This window comes from Helianthus annuus, chromosome 8 (genome assembly GCF_002127325.2).
Source record: "Helianthus annuus cultivar XRQ/B chromosome 8, HanXRQr2.0-SUNRISE, whole genome shotgun sequence".
In the NCBI taxonomy this organism is placed as follows: domain Eukaryota; kingdom Viridiplantae; phylum Streptophyta; class Magnoliopsida; order Asterales; family Asteraceae; genus Helianthus; species Helianthus annuus.
The window spans coordinates 135,103,237-135,122,875 of record NC_035440.2 but is presented as its reverse complement, the minus strand read 5'-3'; the positions used below and the strand labels follow the sequence as shown (position 1 = coordinate 135,122,875).

Here is a 19,639-nt window from a genome sequence, read left to right as displayed (position 1 = left end):
TGGCTCACCAACTTGGCAGCAGGATCTTCCTCATGCTTTTCTTCTTCTTCCTCTTCATCCAGGGCGATCGAGGAAGGGGTAGCCCCAGCCTCAGGGATCCTGGATCCCGCGCTCCCAGAACTTTTTGAGCCAGCTGCGCTGGCCTTCTTCTCACCTATACGGGACAAACCCTCAAGTGAGTCACTCGCAACAATGTAATCTTCCAGGTTACTCTGCCGAAATCGAAGAGTACCTTTATCAGAGGCACCAGCAATCGTGCGGCTACTCCCGCCCTTCTTGCTGGTCGGTTCGACATCAATGGTTATCACCTTCTTCTTTTTCTTATTCGGCTTCTTCTTCTTCTCCTCAGGATCTATGCCAAGGTCGCGCAACACACCTGCAAAGATGTTAGACCAGGAACTTAGCTCCCCATTTGATGACCCTACTGACTCCTCGCTGGAAAGATAAAGAATCTCTTTCCCAGCGGAAGTCACAGCACGCAAGGGCCTGGGGTTGGGTAGATGCGCACCTTCGGTTGCAGTGGAAGGATTGGCAAAGGCTCCAGCAGGTGGATAAAGAAAGTGGCTCTTTATCTTCTCATACTAGTAAGGCTCCCCCGATTGTAGTGGGCGCACGCCCATAGACCCTCCAAATGTGGGGAAAGCAGCTTGGTAAAGATGTGCTTCTGCAATAAAATCCAACACTTAAGCGCAAATAAATTACAAAGGGGGAATAATCAAAGAAACAGCAAACCTCTATCTTGAAAATTCAGAACGGGCATTTCGTTGTTGTTCTCCAGCCACTTGTCACTCATCTGCGTCGCAACCAAGACATTTTCACCGAAAATCCGATTTGGTGTTGCAGTTAGCTTCAAATACCAGTCGGCTCCCTTGGGAATAGGAAGTTCTTCTTTCTCGATCGAATCCGGTTCGCGGAAGATCAACGCGATCGGGATAACCTCTTCCTTGAGGAAGAAGAACTTCATCTTCCAGTCGTGAAAACTTTTAGGAGGATTTAGCAGAATCTTCTTGGCAGAGCCTCGGTTGCCAAACGAATAAAACCCGATGTTCCTGATCAACTGGTAAAACACCCGGAATTTCTCAACTGTGGGTTCTATCCCATGAGACCGGCATAGGAACTCGAAATGTCTCACCATCACCATGTCGGGTGGACTCATCTAGGATATGTGAAAACCATAGTAATGAAGTATATGGGCCATAAACTCCGTCGCCGGCAGCCTAAAATTCCCTTGAAGGAAAAAGTCTTCAAAGAAGATAATATACCCCGGCGGTGCGTCGGCGGCTGTTTAACCTTCACTGGGATATTTGGCATCCCATTACGGTGGAAACCGGAAACCTCTGGTTATTTGCTCAAATAACCCCTGGTCCCATTTGAGAACAGGGAGAGGACCTTCTTCAAGTTGAGTTTCTTCTTCAGCCATTTATAAAAAGAAGGAAAATAAGATGAAAATCGTCTAAACTTCTAGGAAAGTTTGAAGACTACCTTCAGAAACTTGACTATTTATACTCGAGAGAGAAAAGAGATTTTGAAGATTCGAAATCGTTGAAGATTTGAAGAAATTTTGAATACTCGAGAGAGAAAAGAGAAAGCAAAGAAAGATTTGTGCAATCCTCTCTCCTCTCATCGACTATTTATACTCATCGCATTTAATGCGATGGGTAAACGTGTCGGATTCACCGCGCGCGTAACTAATCAGCAGCTGCCATGTAAGGCGGGATTCTCGAAGTGACGGTTACCACGCTTGCGTGGGCCTCACTCACCTGACGAAGAGCCGAACCTTCAGTGATAGCATGATGATGGCCGTGTCAGCAGTCAACTCAAACGTCGCCGTCAACGACATTTTGCACCAACCTGTCAGAATTCAAAATTCGAGGTTTTTCCCGCTCAAAGTTACTACAAACTTCATGCAGAAGCCATCAAGACCGCACAACATTCATGATTATCCAATGAACTTGCGCGCTTAGACTCAAAAACTAAGAGCTATCAACAGGCAAGCCTGGTAGTTACGCCGTAGCAAGTGACAAACACTTACACGCGCGCCGCCCACCAAGGCCTAGCAAGCACTTTTCAAAGCTAGCACACTTTCTTTTTTCTAAGTCCAGAGCTCCAACCATTTACTTCGCGCATGGACTAGCACTCGACTGGGTGGACTTGAAGGGTTCTGGTCCCAAAAAGCCGCGCAGACCATTAAGGTCACGCGCTGGACCATACTCCTTACTCAGTAAGCTGATCAACCTTCAGATCCCGCGCGAGCTGCTCAAGCAAAGCCTGACCTCGCGCGAGGACCAAACAAGAAATAACATCAGTTTCCACACTTGGTGTTCTGAATAAGAGCCTTTAGCCCCTACAACCCTGCGCAGGCTAGTTACGTGCTCAGCAAGGGTAGTGCAGGAGTTAAGGTGCAAGGCCACTTCAGAGAGTACAAAAGGTATAAGTGGCAGAAGAGTGAGCCAATCAGCGTCCACCAGGCTGTGCTCTATTGTGCTCCACGATCGTCTGACGTGCAGGAGACAGAGAGTTCACAAGGACGCCTACGTGGCACCAATCAGGGGGCGGCGACATCTGCCCCATGATCTCCACTAACCTGATGATGGCAGAGGGACAACGAGGCCGACAACTGGGACATGTGGCTCTAATCATGGTGCCCCAACACCAGAGATCTTCTAGAAGACACTAATGGTCGATACCAGTGAGACAAGGAGAATATTCCCTGGTTGTCGCCTTCCGGCCCAAAGCCCATCAGCCCATCTCCTCTTACACCTCTCTGGCTATAAATAGGGACCTTCATGCACAGGTTAAACATTCCATTCTCTCTACTCTCACTCTTAACACACACTTATTTCCTCAAATCAGTTACTTATTCTTACGCCGGAGTCTGGTTAAGAGGGAAACCCCCATATTCCCGTCTTAACGAGCTAACGGTGTTGCTGTTTTGCAGGAAGAAAGGATCATATCGGAGCTCAGGAAAGTTTAAGAAGATTAACCCTCATGATAGAAACATAAACCAAACTAATTAACTCTAAATTTAGTTCCGTGTTTCTTCAATCTATTAAACGAGTACTAAAGAATCAATCAATCAAACAACCCAGTATAATTCCACCCATAACCAATTTATTGGTCGGGTTTGGAGATGGTGGGACGTAGGCACAACTTAACTCTAACTCAAATCATAGAGAGATTGCTTCTAGTAAAACCCTTAGCTCCAAAATCATATCTTGGCGTAAAACTCAAATAAAAATATACATAACTACTTAAAAGATTACACAGCAAAAAAAACACATGGTGTTAAAAATGATCTTAGTAAGCTGCCATTAACAGCGAATTGGTAGGATCGTATCTATATATATAATAAATAAATTAGATGTGCGACACGTGTCCTTACATCGTGCAACCAATTGGATGTTTGGGCGGGAAACAATAGGGAACTATTACATTTTCGCATTCGGATCCCGTGTTGGGTATCCGTATTATGTTTGGTGACCCGAGTATATAAAGAATGAAACAAAAACCCTAACTCAATGAAACCTATCAATTCTCCAATCTAGATCGGCAGCCTTCAGTATTTTCTACTCGATCTCACACAATCTTATCTTTTATTCGTTGATTCATGATCATCCTATATGATTCAAGGTTTGTATTCTTTATATTTGCATTCACTTATGATTTCTCCTATTTTTATTTCACATATCCTATATCAGGTATTCAGCTTCCATTGTTATGTTTAATGTATCTAGGGTTTACATCCGTTGATTCTTGATCATCGTAACTGATTCAAGGTTTGTATGTTTTGTATTTGCATTCACTTATGATTTCTCCTATTCTTATTTCACATATCCTAGACCAGATATTCACCACTCATTGTTCTTTTTAATGTATTTAGGTTTTACATCCGTTGATTGAGGCTGATGTTTTTTGGATTTTGTTGAAGCCTATGTTTTATTTATTTATAAATCACAAAGAATGGTGTTGTTTATCCCCCAGGTATGGTGTTGTATCAGTCAAACCTGTTAACTGTCTTATTAGTATAGATTTGTGTATTACTTCGTATACCATAACTTTATTTTTATGTGAAGGTAAATATATGGTTCACATTTACATCTGTTCGTTAAACCCAAGATAGTATCAGAGGTGTTTTTGAATACTAATAAGACAGTACCCAAATGCAATTCTACAATTTGTTATTTTCAATTTTTGCAGTCCGCTGTTACTGTTTATGTGTTCCCAATTCCTGGTATTATCAAAGTTTGATACACTTTATAATGTATTAGATTCTAAATGATACTAAATTTTGATTTATAATAAATGTTATGTAATTTGCTATGTAATTATAATTTTTATGTGTTCCCAATTCCTGGTATTATAAAAGTTTGATACACTTTTTAATGTATTAGATTCTAAATGATACTAAATTTTGATTTATAATATATGTAATGTAAGTTGCTATGTAATTATAATATAGAATGTAAATCTCATATTAATGGCAGGATTTTTTAAAAAATTCCAAACGTAAAAAACAAGGAAATTGAATCTTCCAAATTTAAAATGTAACCGACAATCATTTCTGTAAATAAACTTGATTGATGGTCTTTTTGAAACTTTCAAAATTAGTTAACAATCATTCCAAAACATGTACGTTATGTAGTATATAAATTAGTTTACGGATTTAAAACTTATAATTTTATACCACTTCAATGGAGAACAATAAGATTACTATGTTCCGGTCACTCGATGCTCAGTTAACTAACTACACCATCAAGGCCAAGATCATATCATTGTGGCATAAAAAAATGAATGGTGATGAAAAGCAAATATATCGAGTTGATATGTTGTTGATGGATGAGGAGGTTACATTTTTTGTTTTTTTAATGAAACTTCCTAATAATTTCTTATACATTATTGGTTATGCATGTTGATGAACTTAAATACATTATGTATTATTGATTTCAGGGTTCATTTATTCAATGTAGCTGTTTGAACAAGCTTTTCAAACGGTTCCTCAAGCATTTGGTTGTTGATGACTGTTTATTGATTTACAAACCATCACTTGCGAAAGATACTACAAAGATAAAGGTTACGGGAAAAGATCAGAAGCTATCTTTGTATCCATTCAGTTCTGTTCTGAAAATAGAGAATTGGTCTGGGCCTCGCTACTATTTTCGTTTCACTGATTTTAAATCTGTGTTGGCCAAAAAAGTTCCAGCTAATACTCCTATAGGTATGGATTATTCACCAGTTTTATATAACTGTTCTCTATCTTTATCGAAAATATGTTAATACTTTTTAAATAGTGAAACGTCTATTACACTAATACATTGTTATGTTTTGTAGATTTTCTTGGTTACGTGGTTACGTGGTTGTGTCTTATCCTATTGAGGATGTGGATAAAAAGGATGGCACTAAAGCCAAACGAATGAACCTAACTCTCAAAGATCTCCAGTAGTCACTTTAAATACATTATATATATTATATATATATAGATTTCATATTGTATAAGTTTGTATTTTTAAATTTAAAATATTTATTGTACAGTGATACCAAGATTAGTCTTACATTATGGGAAAACTATGCAATCGAGATGTCCGATTACATGAATGGTAAGAACCGCGAAGATCATGTGGTTCTTCTTGTGCATTTTGGCACGGTAAACATCTATCAAGGTACTCATTTCAAATATATTTAATGAATAAACATAATATTATTCAGCTATTTTATTTTCTTATATATATATAGATTTAATAAATCTGCTATGTATGTTTTTTTGCAATTTGTATAACATTATACAGAAAAAATTGGCCTTACCAATATGTTTGAAGCAAGTCGTCTATTCATTAATTCTGATATTGATGAGATAAGAGAGTTCAAAGACAGGTATTTCTGTGTAATTTTCCAATTAAAGTTAAACTGATTTTTTTTTTTTAAAAAATATTACTCCTCTTATAGGTATGTGGAGAAGGAGTTTTCTCAATCGTCTTCCAGTAAACAATCATGTTCTCAAGTGATATCCAATGTTGAAGAACAGTTTCTTAATGCTGGTGACTTTGTGTTCAATGCTTTCATTTCTTCCATTGAAGTGGTACATTTCTTACATAAAATATTTTTTTGTTAATTATCGCTTATATTCTAATACTTTATAATAATAGGAGAAGAAGGTTGTCATTGTTGGTACTGTTATTGCAATATCAAATCATTAGCCTTGGTACTATTTAGCATGCAATCATTGTAAGAAACAAATTGAAGAGAGATCTCAGCTGGTTGAAAAAGAGGACGGCAGCTTTCACGTTTTAGATCAGAATATCATTGAGTGTACGAACGGTGATTGCGAGGCTGTTGACATTACCCCTATTCATCGGTATAATATATATTTTTTATTTAATTGTTATTGTATTCAGCCATAACATATAATCTAATTGCATGTTTGGCTATATATTTATTGCTACCTAATAGATACAAGATACCTCTAAGGGTTCAGGATTCGACAGGGACTGTGTCTTGTACGTTGTTTGATTATGAAGCTATTAAGCTTTTTAAGAAAACCGCCAAACAACTCCTGGATGTTTATACAAAGGTACACCTTTTAACTAATTATCCTCAATTTTATTAGGTTTGTGGGTAAAATGTATTCAATTCATACATCTGAGACAAAATTCATTGTTTTAAATAGGTTGACAGTTCCACAGAAGGAGGCTTTCAAACACTTCCAACTGAGTTTGATACGCCGATCAACAGAAAGTTTGCTTTTCAAATCAAAGTTTCCAGTTATAACATTGCTAACCAGTCGGAAAACTATGGAATTTCTATGTTATCTTCTGATGATGACATACTCTCAGCGCTAGAGAAAAAATGGAAAATTAATGAGGTAATTTAGTAGTACCCAAAAAATATCTCTAATGTAAACATCTTATTATACCACCGATCACCCTCCCCGCGGGTGCCCCCATCACCCTTATCTATAATATACAACTTTGTTTATATATTTTGTTTTTTGTGTAGTTTGATCAGTCTGAGTCAAATGTTCAATCATTGTCTGATTCGGTCGGTAATGTCAAATTCATATCAAAGGTAACATTTAAATTTTGCACAATGTAACTTTACTTAATACAACAATAACCATCCAAAATAAATTTGAGAGTTATTCTTTTATTTATTTGCAGGAATCACATTCTGTAATTGGTGACAATGTTACACCAGAACATGTTGATGTTACCGATCATGGTCAGTCAAAGTTGGAAAACATCAAACGTAACCTTCAATCTTATACAAGGATTTTGTTTCTATATCTTCAATCTTATACTTGGATATTATGTTTTTCTTGATGTTTTATCTCTGATTAAACCGGAAACCCAAACAATACTCGAGATTGTTTGTTCTTTAGTGTAATAATCTATGTCTTCAATCTTGTACAAGGATATTTTGTTTATATTGTTATGGTACAGTGATCGAAACTATTGGGTTTGACATAAACTAATTTTAAGATTTGGTGTTTTTATTAATGGATTTTGTTTTGATTAGGTTTACTGTTAGTGTTTAGATTTGGTGATTTTATCTAAATATTTTTTATTTTATTAATGTTTTTTTTTATATTCTTTGAACATCCTGTTTGAAAGATTAAAATTTTACTATTATGTTTTGATTGTTTAAATATAAATCTAATGTTGTCATGTTGAAGGCATACGTAGGAAGCTGAAATGGTTTATGGATTTGCTGCTCGTGTCCATAACAACGACAGAAAATCGTTGGTTAGTTTTAATCTTATAAAATTTTGGACCAGAATAATTTATTTTTTAATAAATGGTCGTTGATTATTCATCTTATAATTAACATTAACATTACATACTGTGTTTCTTTATAGAAACTTCCGGCATTATATGGCGACTGGATTAAAACATTCAACTACCCGGATAAGAATGATGTCATCCGCACTGTCAATGGGAGGATTTTTAAAGTAAAAATTATTAAGATTGCAGGCGACTACTTTCTTTATAACGGGTGGCTTGATATGGTCACTTCTTTGAAGTTACCATCATATGCCTGGGTGGTTTTCCAAATTGAAGAAGCTTTATCTTCATTTCGTCTCATCTACTTTTATCAAGACATAACTCTTGCGCCGTCTGAGTATTTCTACTACCAACCTGGAAATCCTTGGGACCGTGATAATTGCATGGTACTTATCCCATTTTAACTTCTATCTGTTTAAAATTTTGAAGTGACTATTTATTTTGAACATCTGAACTTATATATGTTTGCATATCACGTGTAGTATGTGAGTAGGTTGTTTGTTCATCACAAGATGCTTGATACTTGTCCGTTATATCCCGTTGTGGTACGTTCGTCTGGTAATCGTAAATGGTTCGTCCGTATGGATATTTTTGACAATGACATCTATATTACAACTGGTTGGAGTCGAATCAAGAAGGAGATGTCTATTACTGATCATCATTTGGTCGTTTTTGAAATGGTTGATTTGAGGACCTATGAGATGAGTGTTTTCTGTTGCAAACCTACCCTATTAACTCTACCACCAGAACTTTGTCTTGTCAAAAAAGAACCTACAAATGAGGTGATTGATATTTCTGATGATGATTTGCCTAATCCCATTCCGGTAGTTGGTGTCGAAGAAAATACGGATGATGAAGTACCGGTTGTATTTCGCGTGGACAATCATTATGTAAGTTTTTGAAATTTACATATTCATACTGCTAATGCATGTGTTGTTTTGTATTCATTATAATTCGATGACCCCTATAATAACCACTTTAAATATTTAATTATTTTATTGGTATTCGTAGCGACTAAAAAAGAAGTGGGCATAACTGCACGGTTTGGATCGTAAGAGGGATTTGATTATTAAGGACTCTGCTGGTTTGACTTGGGACGTGTCCATTGGTGTCGAGCACTCTGAAGGATATCCGCGCTATAACGTGACTGGTATGAAGAATTTTGTTCGAGACAAACAGTTGGTCAGAGGTTCAGAGTTTCATATGGTTTATGTCAAAAGTAAAGGTATGTTGATTTACCGTTGACGTGGTGAAGGTAGATCGGATGTGTTGGTGGTTAAAAACAGTATAATGATCTTTGCGTTTAGTGGTTAGTACAATAGCCGTTTTTGTTGGTCTGCTACTTTAGATTCAGTAACGACATGTTAACTTAGTAACTTTTGCATGTTATGTACATGTTTTAGTATCTTCGCTTACCAACTTTCTCGATCATGTTTTGTAAATCTTTTAACGTTACTAATTTGGAATGTTTCAATCATGATCTTATGAATGATAACTGTTTTATAATTGCTAGGTTGTTAAACTTAGTATCATATTGTAAATATTGTAATATTCTAATTAATTATCTATCAGTCAACAACTAATGTTTTAAACTTATAAGACATCCAATCTTTTCTAAAGTCTACAATGATTTCCGAGTAAATTTAGCTTGCTATATTTTTGATGGCCTTTTTTTAAAATTAATGTTAATATACATTTAATTAAATGACGAATTCAAGGTATACATTTAAAATTAATGTTAATATACATTTAATATATATTTATAAAGTTTATTATTTTGAGCTCACTATATTTACGATTTTATTGTAAATATCATTACAAAGTTTAACGATATAATATAGATTTTTCCTTATTTTCCAAAATTAAATTTATGCGAATATAACTGCCAAATTTAGTTCTAATTCAAAAGTTATTGTGCTCATTTTTGAAATGTTTTAAATTTCGGTAAATTAGTTTTGTTATTGATGGAAAATAATTATGATCAAGCGAATCAATTTGTCAACAATTGTGACAACTTCCAAACATAGTTTTCAATAATTTCCAAACATATTCTTAACTTATTAAAGATTTATAATAAACATAATAATTAAGGTCTCATCTCACATATGCCTATCATATATCTATCCCAATTATATCGCCTACATATTTGTTAAAATCGTGTAATCAATGATATATATATCATTCCTTTTATAATTCTTTTTTCATATAAATTAACAACAATATTTCCCTTCAATACATATCAAGTTCTTTACTGTTTTTGTGTTTCTTCTATAAGGTATTATCGAAATATCTTTTTTAATACCTACTCTCTTTTGATTTATGATAAAGAAGTAATTTAGTTTGGTTATTATATGTGTATATTTTTTCTAGGTTTGCTTGTATCATGGAGAATATCCCATTCGATTTGGTGCTCATGGAAATTTTTTTTAGGCTCCCTCTCAAATTAGTTGGTCGGTTCAGAACTGTATGTAAAGATTGGTATGAAGCACTAAGAAGTTTTGAATTTCTGATGAAGCATTGCACCCGCGTTAATAATAGATTGGTAATATATTTTTGTCATATAATAAATCGAATGAATTTAAATTCATATTTATATTTAACACTGCTTATAGTAATTGTCACACTATTTTCGATATTTGTAACAGGAAGAACTTCTTGAACAAGGCATTCATCCTGATCCGTATCTCATCTGATAATATGAGGGGGCCGTAATTTGTATGGAATTGTGTTCTGGGGTTTTTGAATAAATATCTGTTTTTTATATTTATGGATAATATCGTACTGGATTTCTTTCGTTTAGGTTTGCACAATGTTCGGTGTTTTATGTTTTCATTATCTTAATTCAATGTCATGAATTTCTTATATCGGAATTTTTTTCAGATATGTTCTAAATTTTTTATCGGAAAGTAAGAAATAATGCATATTAATTTTTGTGTGGTTCAAAAGGAAGTTGGGCCATTATGAAAACACTATTTTTGCCTTTATAACATTTATAAATAATCAATCATAGCCCAACGTATGTAAATAGACCCATTTGTTCCAATAGAAAAAAAAAAATAAACAAACTCACCAACCAAATTAATTTACCGATTATGTAAACTTAATTTTGTAAACTTGATGCACTATAAATTTTACATAATTTTTGCATTATTTTATTAAAAATATATAAAATCACTATATAAATAGATTTTCAATCGACTTTTATTTTTCTAAAATATTTGTTAAATTTTATTGCATTATTCCGTACTACCATTAACAAATTAACAGAATATACGTTTGACGTTATGTGTATGGAAAGACTATTAGTATGGATTATTTATATATTACGTATTTTATAAATTTATAATATGAAAGATAAATATGTTGATGTTTTCGGTATTTGGTCAAACTACCCTATGAGTTATATATAGATAATGGCACATTGTATGGAAAGAATGGAAAACCTTATTTAATTTAAAAATTGACATCTATTATTTTATAGTAATTGTAAATACAAGTATTTAATACTTTATGTACAATACAAAATTTTAATGAATCATCACCTATATTTAATTACGTAACTTATATGATTTTTAATTCTTTTAATTTACTTCCTTATATACTATTGTATTTTAATTATTAGTTATGCTACATACTTTCTATAAATAAATTCATATTGTGAATAAAAGTAATAATCATTTATTATATTCACTTGTAGTTTAGCTATCATTTATTTACTTGAATTCCTTGTCAAAGCATCGAACACTATCTTTCTTACGTGTTTAGCTATCCTTTCTCTTTTATTCGTTGTCATACCAAAGATTCTACATAACCTCATTTCTCAAGTATCTGCAAAACTCTTATTATGTTATATGTTCATGTTTTAAACAATGTTAAATTATGATATCCGATGCGCGTAATATTGTTCTTTTTAGTTGAATGCAATACAGATTCCTGATCATCACCTTACATCATCCAATCATTCCATATTAGCAAAACACACAGTTACGGAAGTACTACTAACATGTTCATATGCAAATTTATGCATATCACAGATTAACCATAACCTTACTGCATGACACTAAACCAATTGACTCACCTATTACCTTCTTCTTCTCAATTTTATTAAGTTCGATCCACATTTCTTAACTCAGCTACTGTTTTCAAGTAACAAACGTGAAGTAAAGAATGTAATCATACTTCAGACGATTTGTAGACATAAATTTAGGCCTTTTAACAATTGCGTAACCGACCTATTTAACATTTTTTTTATATTTTGATTTTGTTAACCATCATTTTCCCATCCAAATTTTTTATCTTCAATGAATGAAGCTTTTTTGCGTAACAAATAGAAAACGTACCACCTGCATTAACATCATTATAGACATTATGTATATACTAATTACTTTCAATAAATAGATAGTAATGATTATTGATATTGTTTTATGTGAACATATTGTGGTGATTCTTAAACAACGACTATATTATCGTTACCATATGGTTAATAGTATTATAATGTAAAAGGCGGTGCTTGTATTTCATAATGTTTAACATACGCTATTTCTTTATATCTTTTTATTATGAATTTAACATATTGTGTCTATTTTGACTTAAGAATACAGCAAATGGCAAGTAAGAGAAGATTTAAAAATACACCGTTGATTGATAATACTTTAGTTGGGGAATCATCTAACAGTAAGTTATTTTAATACAATTGATTTTGTTAACAATTACAATTACATGTATTCCATATGATATTAATATCTATATATACTCATACGTTACAAACTGTTTGTATAGGTACGCTTCCAAGAACACCGTTGTCCAATATTTCCAATGGTAAATTTGACATATTACAAGTATTTATTTATTATTGGATCAATTTATATTTATTTATTGTACAATATAAATATATTTCTAATTTGTTTATTTTTTTGAACCACTAATCTAGGTATATCATTCACTCCTACACCTCAAACAGTTATTGGTATCTTATATATTTCATTATTTTAAGTTATTTAATGATTGCATATCGTATGTTGTGCTTATAGATTTTTTATATACATAATTTCTTAGGTACAAATGATACAGTTTCATTAACTTACAACTCAAATGGTATGTCCTATCTTAATGTAACTTAATATGTGTTATCTCATTGAATACACTTCTTACGTAGTTATATTAGTTTGTTATACGAATAGGGTCTAATATATATAATATTATCAAATTGAATATTTCAGGATTACTTGCTAAAGAAAGAAGAAAAATGCGCAAGCTTTATCTAGATAGCAAACGATCGAATTCAAAGAAACAAAGTACTGGTCCATTTAGTAGAGGATGCTCAAAAGTCGTTAATCGATCTCAGGTCATTGACAAAGAGAATTATAATCCAAATATTCCTTCATCATCTAATAATTTTCACACAGTGCGGAACTTGAAATATGTAACCACAACAGCATCATCAAGTACCATCACGACCGGTACGTTATCTCATCAATTTTTATTTCTCATTATAGTCTATATATTTTTATAGTCAATGTAATGTTAAATATATCTCACTAGCTATTATTTGTTTCTTGAATAGGTGGTCTTACTTTGAATAACCAATTTAACCCTTCTACAAGTTCTCGGTTTTCTATTGTTTCAAACATTGTTACACAAAACAGTAACTCCATTGGTCAATCTTCCTCAACGTTAACAAAGCTCAATTCAGGTAAACAAAAGCTTTTACCTAAGAAACGCCGTATTGATCCTATTCCAATGTTAGATCTTACTTCTGATGATGAGAATGTAGACTTTGCTCCCATTCAAGACCCTTCTAAGGATGTCTCGACAGGTTATAATAATTCTGATTATTAGTTCTTTATTTATTAGTTAAATAAACTGTATTCCTTAATTTATTCATTATTGAGTGATCAATTTGTTTTATGTCAGATTATTTGGATCACGGTAATCAAAGCCTTAAATGTGAGATGTGTGATTCATTGTTATGGACTGACGAAGGTGGTAAAGGGAGAATTACATTGGGTAAGTTAACCTATAGCTTATGTTGTGGTTATGGAAAAGTGGAGCTTCCGGATTTGAAAGAGCCTTCTTCAATATACAAGGATCTATTTGCAAATTCTAATGAAAACAGCAAGTATTTTCTAAAGAATATCCGTCGATATAATTCTATGTTCGCATTCACATCCATGGGTGGAAAAGTAGATTCGAGCATCAATAGTGGTAGGGCACCTTATGTATTTCGTATAAGTGGACAGAATTTTCATTCATTAGGTGGTTTGGTACCTGCACCTGGAAAACAGCCAAAGTTCTCCCAGCTTTATATTTATGACACTGAGAATGAAGTTTCAAATCGAAATAAGTTGTTCAGGTATTTCATACCAACTATTATTCTTTTTAGTTTTTGTAATTTACCAATATATAGATGTTATGTTATGTGCTATATTTACTTAACACGTTTTTCTTAATTCACAGTGACTCCACAAATAAGTCCGACTTGCATTTAAAGCAAATAGATCTTCATCTCATAAAGTTTATAAAAGACTTCCTGGATAATAATAATCAGTTGGTTAAAAGTTACAGAATAGCAAGAAACCACTTCAATGATAATCCTAATGAAAACTTCAAACTTCGTATCATTTACAAAAGAGATCTTGATGGTCGTACTTACAACTTGCCTTCATCTTCTGAAGTTGCTGCATTGATTGTTGGTGGTATCCAAGAAATAGTTGACCATCGTGATATTGTTGTTGAGTCTCACACTGAAGGTCTTCAACGAATAAGTGAACTTCATCCATCATATCTTGCACTTCAGTATCCAATTCTTTTTCCCAATGGTGATGACGGATATAGAATAGACATTCCTCATAGGGATGGTATAAGTACTTTAAAGAAATTCGTCCCAAGTGTACAATGAGAGAATTCTTTGTTTATAGAATCCAAGATTGATCAACTTCATTTTCGCTAATATTAAATGCTCGCAGATTGTTCCAGCAATTTTTGGTTGATGCATATACCATGATCGAGAGTGAAAGACTTAATTATATCCGTTTTCAACAGAAACATCTTAGGTCTGAAACATACACAAATCTTCAGAAATTTAAGAATGAAGGAAAAGAGGATCTATCTAATACTGGGGTACGGTTAGTACTACCATCATCTTTTACTGGTGGTTCTCGGTATATGCAGCAAAACTATCTAGATGCTATGGCTATATGCAAATGGTTTGGATATCCTGATTTTTTCATTACGGTGACATGTAATCCTAAGTGGCCAGAGATTATCCGATACCTTCGAAATACTTCTATTAAGCAAGAGGACAGACCAGATATTATGTGTCGTTTGTTTAAGATGAAACTGGATTCAATTATAAAGGATTTGAAGGACAAGAAAGTGTTTGGAGCACTAAGTGCAGGTATAAATACAATTTAAATGTTATTATTATTATTATTATTATTATTATTATTATTATATTATGATTAATTTTAGTATGAAATTTTTACAGTTACTCTAATATCATTATTTTTTTTGTAGCGGTTTATACTGTTGAATTTCAAAAACGTGGATTGCCACATGCTCACATTTGTATATTTTTGAAACCTGAATCCAAGCTTCTCTCTGTTGATCATGTAGACAAATTCATATCTGCTGAGATACCAGATAAGATTGAAGATCCCGCTCTTTATGCTCTTGTATCCGAATTTATGATGCATGGTCCATGTGGAAATGCAAATCCCAATTGTCCTTGTATGGTTGATAATAGATGTTCAAAAAAATTTCCAAAAAAATTCATTAATGAAACAATTACCGATGCTGAAGGTTTCCCTGTATACAGAAGAAGAGATAATGGAAACACCATTATCAAGTCCAAAGTTCAATTAGACAACAAAAGTGTCGTTCCATATAATCCGCTTCTTTTGAAAAGATACCAAGCTCACATTAATGTAGAATGGTGCAATCAAGCGGGTTCTATCAAATATTTGTTTAAGTACATTAATAAAGGTCCAGACAAAGCATCGCTTGTGGTGTCAAATGGAGACGGTACAGATAACGAACAAACAGCAAAGGATGAGATCAAAGCTTATTATGATTGTAGGTACGTTTCCGCTTGTGAAGCTTCTTGGAGAATATTTGCAAATGAAGTTCACTATAGGTTTCCTCCAGTTATGAGGCTTCCTTTTCATATGGAAGGTCAACAAAATGTTGTGTTTGGTGCCGAAGACGATATTGAAGAAGTGTTGGACAAGCCATCAGTCTCTTCATCCATTTTTTTAAAGTGGATGGAGATGAACAGAAATAATGAAGAAGCACGGAAACTTACGTATGTTGAGTTTCCTACAAAATTCTGTTGGAAACTAAAAGATAGAGATTGGGCAGAACGTAAAAGAAAATTATTACAGATTGGACGCATTCATTCTGTTTCCCCTGCTTTGGGTGAACCATATTTTCTTAGAATTCTTTTAAACAAAGTCAAAGGACCAAGATCCTTTGAAGAAATTAGAACTGTTGATGGACAGTTGTTTCCAACCTTCAGGGATGCATGTTATGCTATGGGTTTGTTAGACGATGACATGGAATACATTGAAGCTATTAAAGAAGCGAGTTTTACGGGAGATGGTCGTTATATTCGTGCATTGTTTGTTACTTTGCTGTTGTCAAACACATTATCAAGACCTGAATTTGTTTTCGAACAAACATGGAAATACTTGGGGGATGACATTTTATACAATAGGAGAAAAGAAACAAAGAACAAAGGTTTGCTTTTGATTTATTACGCATAATAGTATTCACATTTAATATTTTTCACATTTTTTAAATGGCTTTACTTTTTGCTGTACAGATCTTGTAATGTCAGATGAGAGATTGAAGAACAAGACATTGGTGGAGATTGAGAAGTACCTCCTTCGAAATGGGTCGTCTTTGACACGATGGAAAACAATTCCTTATCCTGATTATGATTCCTTTGCTGTTGGAAACAATCGTCTGGTTGACGAAGAACTGTCTTTTAATGTTCCTCAGGTACAGAGCGAGTTAGATAGTCTAAAATCTTCATTGACTGACGAACAACTATATGTTTATAATCAGATAATGATAGCCGTTGAAGGCGACAAAGGAGGTGTATTTTTTGTTTGCGGATATGGAGGAACGGGGAAGACGTTTTTGTGGAAGACGTTAGCCTTAACCGTTAGGTCTAGAGAGCATATTGTTCTAAATGTGGCTTCAAGTGGCATTGCTTCACTTCTAATGTCAAGAGGTAGAACGGCTCATTCTAGATTTCACATCCCCATAAATTTAGATGAGAGTTCTATGTGTCACATAAGGCCCGATGGTGATGTAGCTTATCTGCTTAAACAAACTAGGTTGATTATATGGGACGAAGCACCCATGGTACATAGACATGCGTTTGAAGCTTTAGATAGAACATTTAAAGATATTTTTGTCGATAAAAGCAATCGTCAGTCGGATGTTTTGTTTGGAGGTAAAGTTATCGTGTTTGGTGGTGATTTTAGACAAATTCTTCCTGTTATTCCAAACGGAAGTAGGAAAGAAATTGTTAACGCTTCGTTGAGTTCATCCTATATATGGCCCCATTGCAACTTACTTACTTTGACCAAAAACATGAGATTGACTGTTGGTGTTTTACCATCTACAGTCGAGGAGACTAAGAGATTTGCCGAATGGCTTCTTGATATTGGTGAGGGTAAAGTTGGAGGGGACAATGATGGTGTAGCAACTGTAGAAATACCATCTGATTTGTTAATCACAGATTCTTGGATCCCATCGAAAGTTTGATTCAATTTGTATATCCATCTGTTCTTGAAAGATATAAGGATCGAGATTATTTTTCTGAAAGGGCGATTCTGACACCAAAAAACGAGGTGGTACATGAAATAAATGATCGACTACTAGAATTGTTTCCTGGTGAACAAACAGAGTACCTGAGTTCTGATAGTATATGTGCGACGGAGAAAGGTATCGATTCATTTCAACAAGAGTTGTATTCACCTGATGTCCTTAATGGTTTAAAGATATCTGGTTTACCTAATCATCGTTTGGTTTTAAAACCTGGAGTTCCAATTATGCTTCTTAGGAACATTGATCAGCAAAATGGTTTGTGTAATGGTACAAGGTTACAGGTTACATTTCTTGGAAAGAGGGTTATAGAAGCTGAAATTATATCAGGTGCTAATGTCGGAACCAGAACATTCATACCAAGAATTAGCATGATTCCCTCCGACAAAAAAATTCCTTTTGCTTTTCAAAGACGACAGTTTCCTGTTGCTGTGTGTTTTGCTATGACGATCAACAAGAGTCAAGGCCAATCTTTATCTAAGGTTGGATTGTTTTTAAAAGAGCCCGTTTTTACACATGGCCAGCTATATGTAGCATTATCAAGAGTTAAATCAAGGGAAGGTGTGAAGATGTTAATTCTTGATAAGGATGGCAAACCTACCAATACAACAACTAATGTGGTTTACAAAGAAGTGTTCACACACTTATGATATGTTTCTGAATTGAATTTTCAGTCTAATAACTTTAATAAAAATTACTTGAATGGTTGATATTACTTGAATGGTTGTTATTATTTGTTTTTTATCATATCACCTTACATATTTTGGTGTTGATTAACAGTAAGTAACCTCAGTGACTTATAGTTTTGTTGAATCACTACTTGAATACCATTTCACATATTCATAAAAGTATAGTATTTTTTTAAACGATTTGTTAATGTTTGTATTTCTTGTGTAAAGTTATTTCACTAATACATAACTATCACAAAGTAACATATAATGCATAACATTTTTTGTGTGGGTCAAAGGGAAGTTGGGCCATTATGAAAACACTTTTTTTTGCCTTTAGAACGTTTCAAAATAATCAATTGTAGCCCAAGATATGATTGCCCCAATTGATCCAATAGAAACAAAAATAAACACATTCACCAAACAATTTAATTGACCCATTATTTTAACTTATTTTTGTAAACTTCCCGCACTAAAGGCCTTTCAAAATAATAACAAATCGAACAAACTTGCCGCAAGTCATTATTCCATGTAAAAAGTTAATAATTCTACGTGAAACCTTTAAACACACATGGAGGCCAATTTGGAATATTATTCAAACCGAATAAAAAATATTTGTTAGTAAGGGAAAGAATCCACTAATTAGTTTATAAATATTACTTATGTATTATTTTTTTAATTCAAATATAAATTTTCCTATCCCGGGATGTTCCCGGGTGATAGCCTAGTAATATTAATATATAACATCTCATATAAACATACAAACATCTGATAACATGCAAAAGGCCGCCAAAATACACTGAAAAACTAAGCTCCTATTGCATAAAATAATAGAAATTTGTACCATTCTTCTAAAAGTCGTTAGCCATAATTTTAAATCTCACGAATTTCTTTCACCGACCATGTCCTTAGAGAGTCGTAAATCTATCAAATCCTGTATATTCCGCTTCTCTGTGCTCCCAAGTCAGTTTCGGTAGGTTTCTACTCCATCTCCCTCCACAATGAGTGTTTCCCCGGTTCAACCCATGGTTATCACATGTCCCCACCTAACATTTCCAAACCATCTCAACCTACCATCCCTTACTTATCTAATATACTACTCACCTCTAATCTTTCCCTTAAAGCCTCATTTCTTATTTTGTCAAACCTAGTGTGGTCGCAAATCCACCTTAGCATTCTCATTTCTTCTACCTTTATCTTACATTCATTAGTTTTCTTGATGACCCAACAATTTGTGTCGTATAACATAGTACGTCTAACTGCAACTTTATAAAAATTTGCCCTTTTTATTTAGTCAGGAACTTTCTATCGCACAAAACTCCATAGGGCCATTGGCTGTTCTCCACCTACACCAGTCAGCCC

At 33.8% G+C, this 19,639-nt stretch overlaps 2 protein-coding genes across 2 annotated transcripts; both read left to right on the top strand.

Annotated features, from left to right (window-relative positions):
• Positions 1-4,691: 4,691 nt before the first annotated feature.
• On the top strand, positions 4,692-6,191 carry LOC110870545. Its single transcript, XM_022119726.1, has 7 exons — positions 4,692-4,844; positions 4,948-5,099; positions 5,329-5,436; positions 5,530-5,657; positions 5,784-5,868; positions 5,941-6,073; positions 6,141-6,191. The coding sequence occupies exons 1-7, from the start codon at positions 4,692-4,694 to the stop codon at positions 6,189-6,191; spliced, it is 810 nt and encodes a 269-aa protein (XP_021975418.1).
• Positions 6,192-14,774: 8,583 nt separating this feature from the next.
• On the top strand, positions 14,775-18,259 carry LOC110870546. Its single transcript, XM_022119727.1, has 4 exons — positions 14,775-15,171; positions 15,291-16,511; positions 16,597-17,512; positions 17,581-18,259. The coding sequence occupies exons 1-4, from the start codon at positions 14,775-14,777 to the stop codon at positions 18,257-18,259; spliced, it is 3,213 nt and encodes a 1,070-aa protein (XP_021975419.1).
• Positions 18,260-19,639: the final 1,380 nt, after the last annotated feature.

Excerpts from the sequence above, each read along its gene's own strand:
- LOC110870545 (XM_022119726.1), top strand. The coding sequence starts at position 4,692 with ATGGAGAACAATAAGATTACTATGTTCCGGTCACTCGATGCTCAGTTA. Across the intron at positions 4,845-4,947 it reads TGTTGTTGATGGATGAGGAG|GGTTCATTTATTCAATGTAG; the intron begins GTTACATTTTTT and ends TATTGATTTCAG. Across the intron at positions 5,100-5,328 it reads AAAGATCAGAAGCTATCTTT|ATTTTCTTGGTTACGTGGTT; the intron begins GTATCCATTCAG and ends TATGTTTTGTAG.
- LOC110870546 (XM_022119727.1), top strand. The coding sequence starts at position 14,775 with ATGATCGAGAGTGAAAGACTTAATTATATCCGTTTTCAACAGAAACAT. Across the intron at positions 15,172-15,290 it reads GTTTGGAGCACTAAGTGCAG|CGGTTTATACTGTTGAATTT; the intron begins GTATAAATACAA and ends TTTTTTTTGTAG. Across the intron at positions 17,513-17,580 it reads GTAGAAATACCATCTGATTT|ATATAAGGATCGAGATTATT; the intron begins GTTAATCACAGA and ends TGTTCTTGAAAG.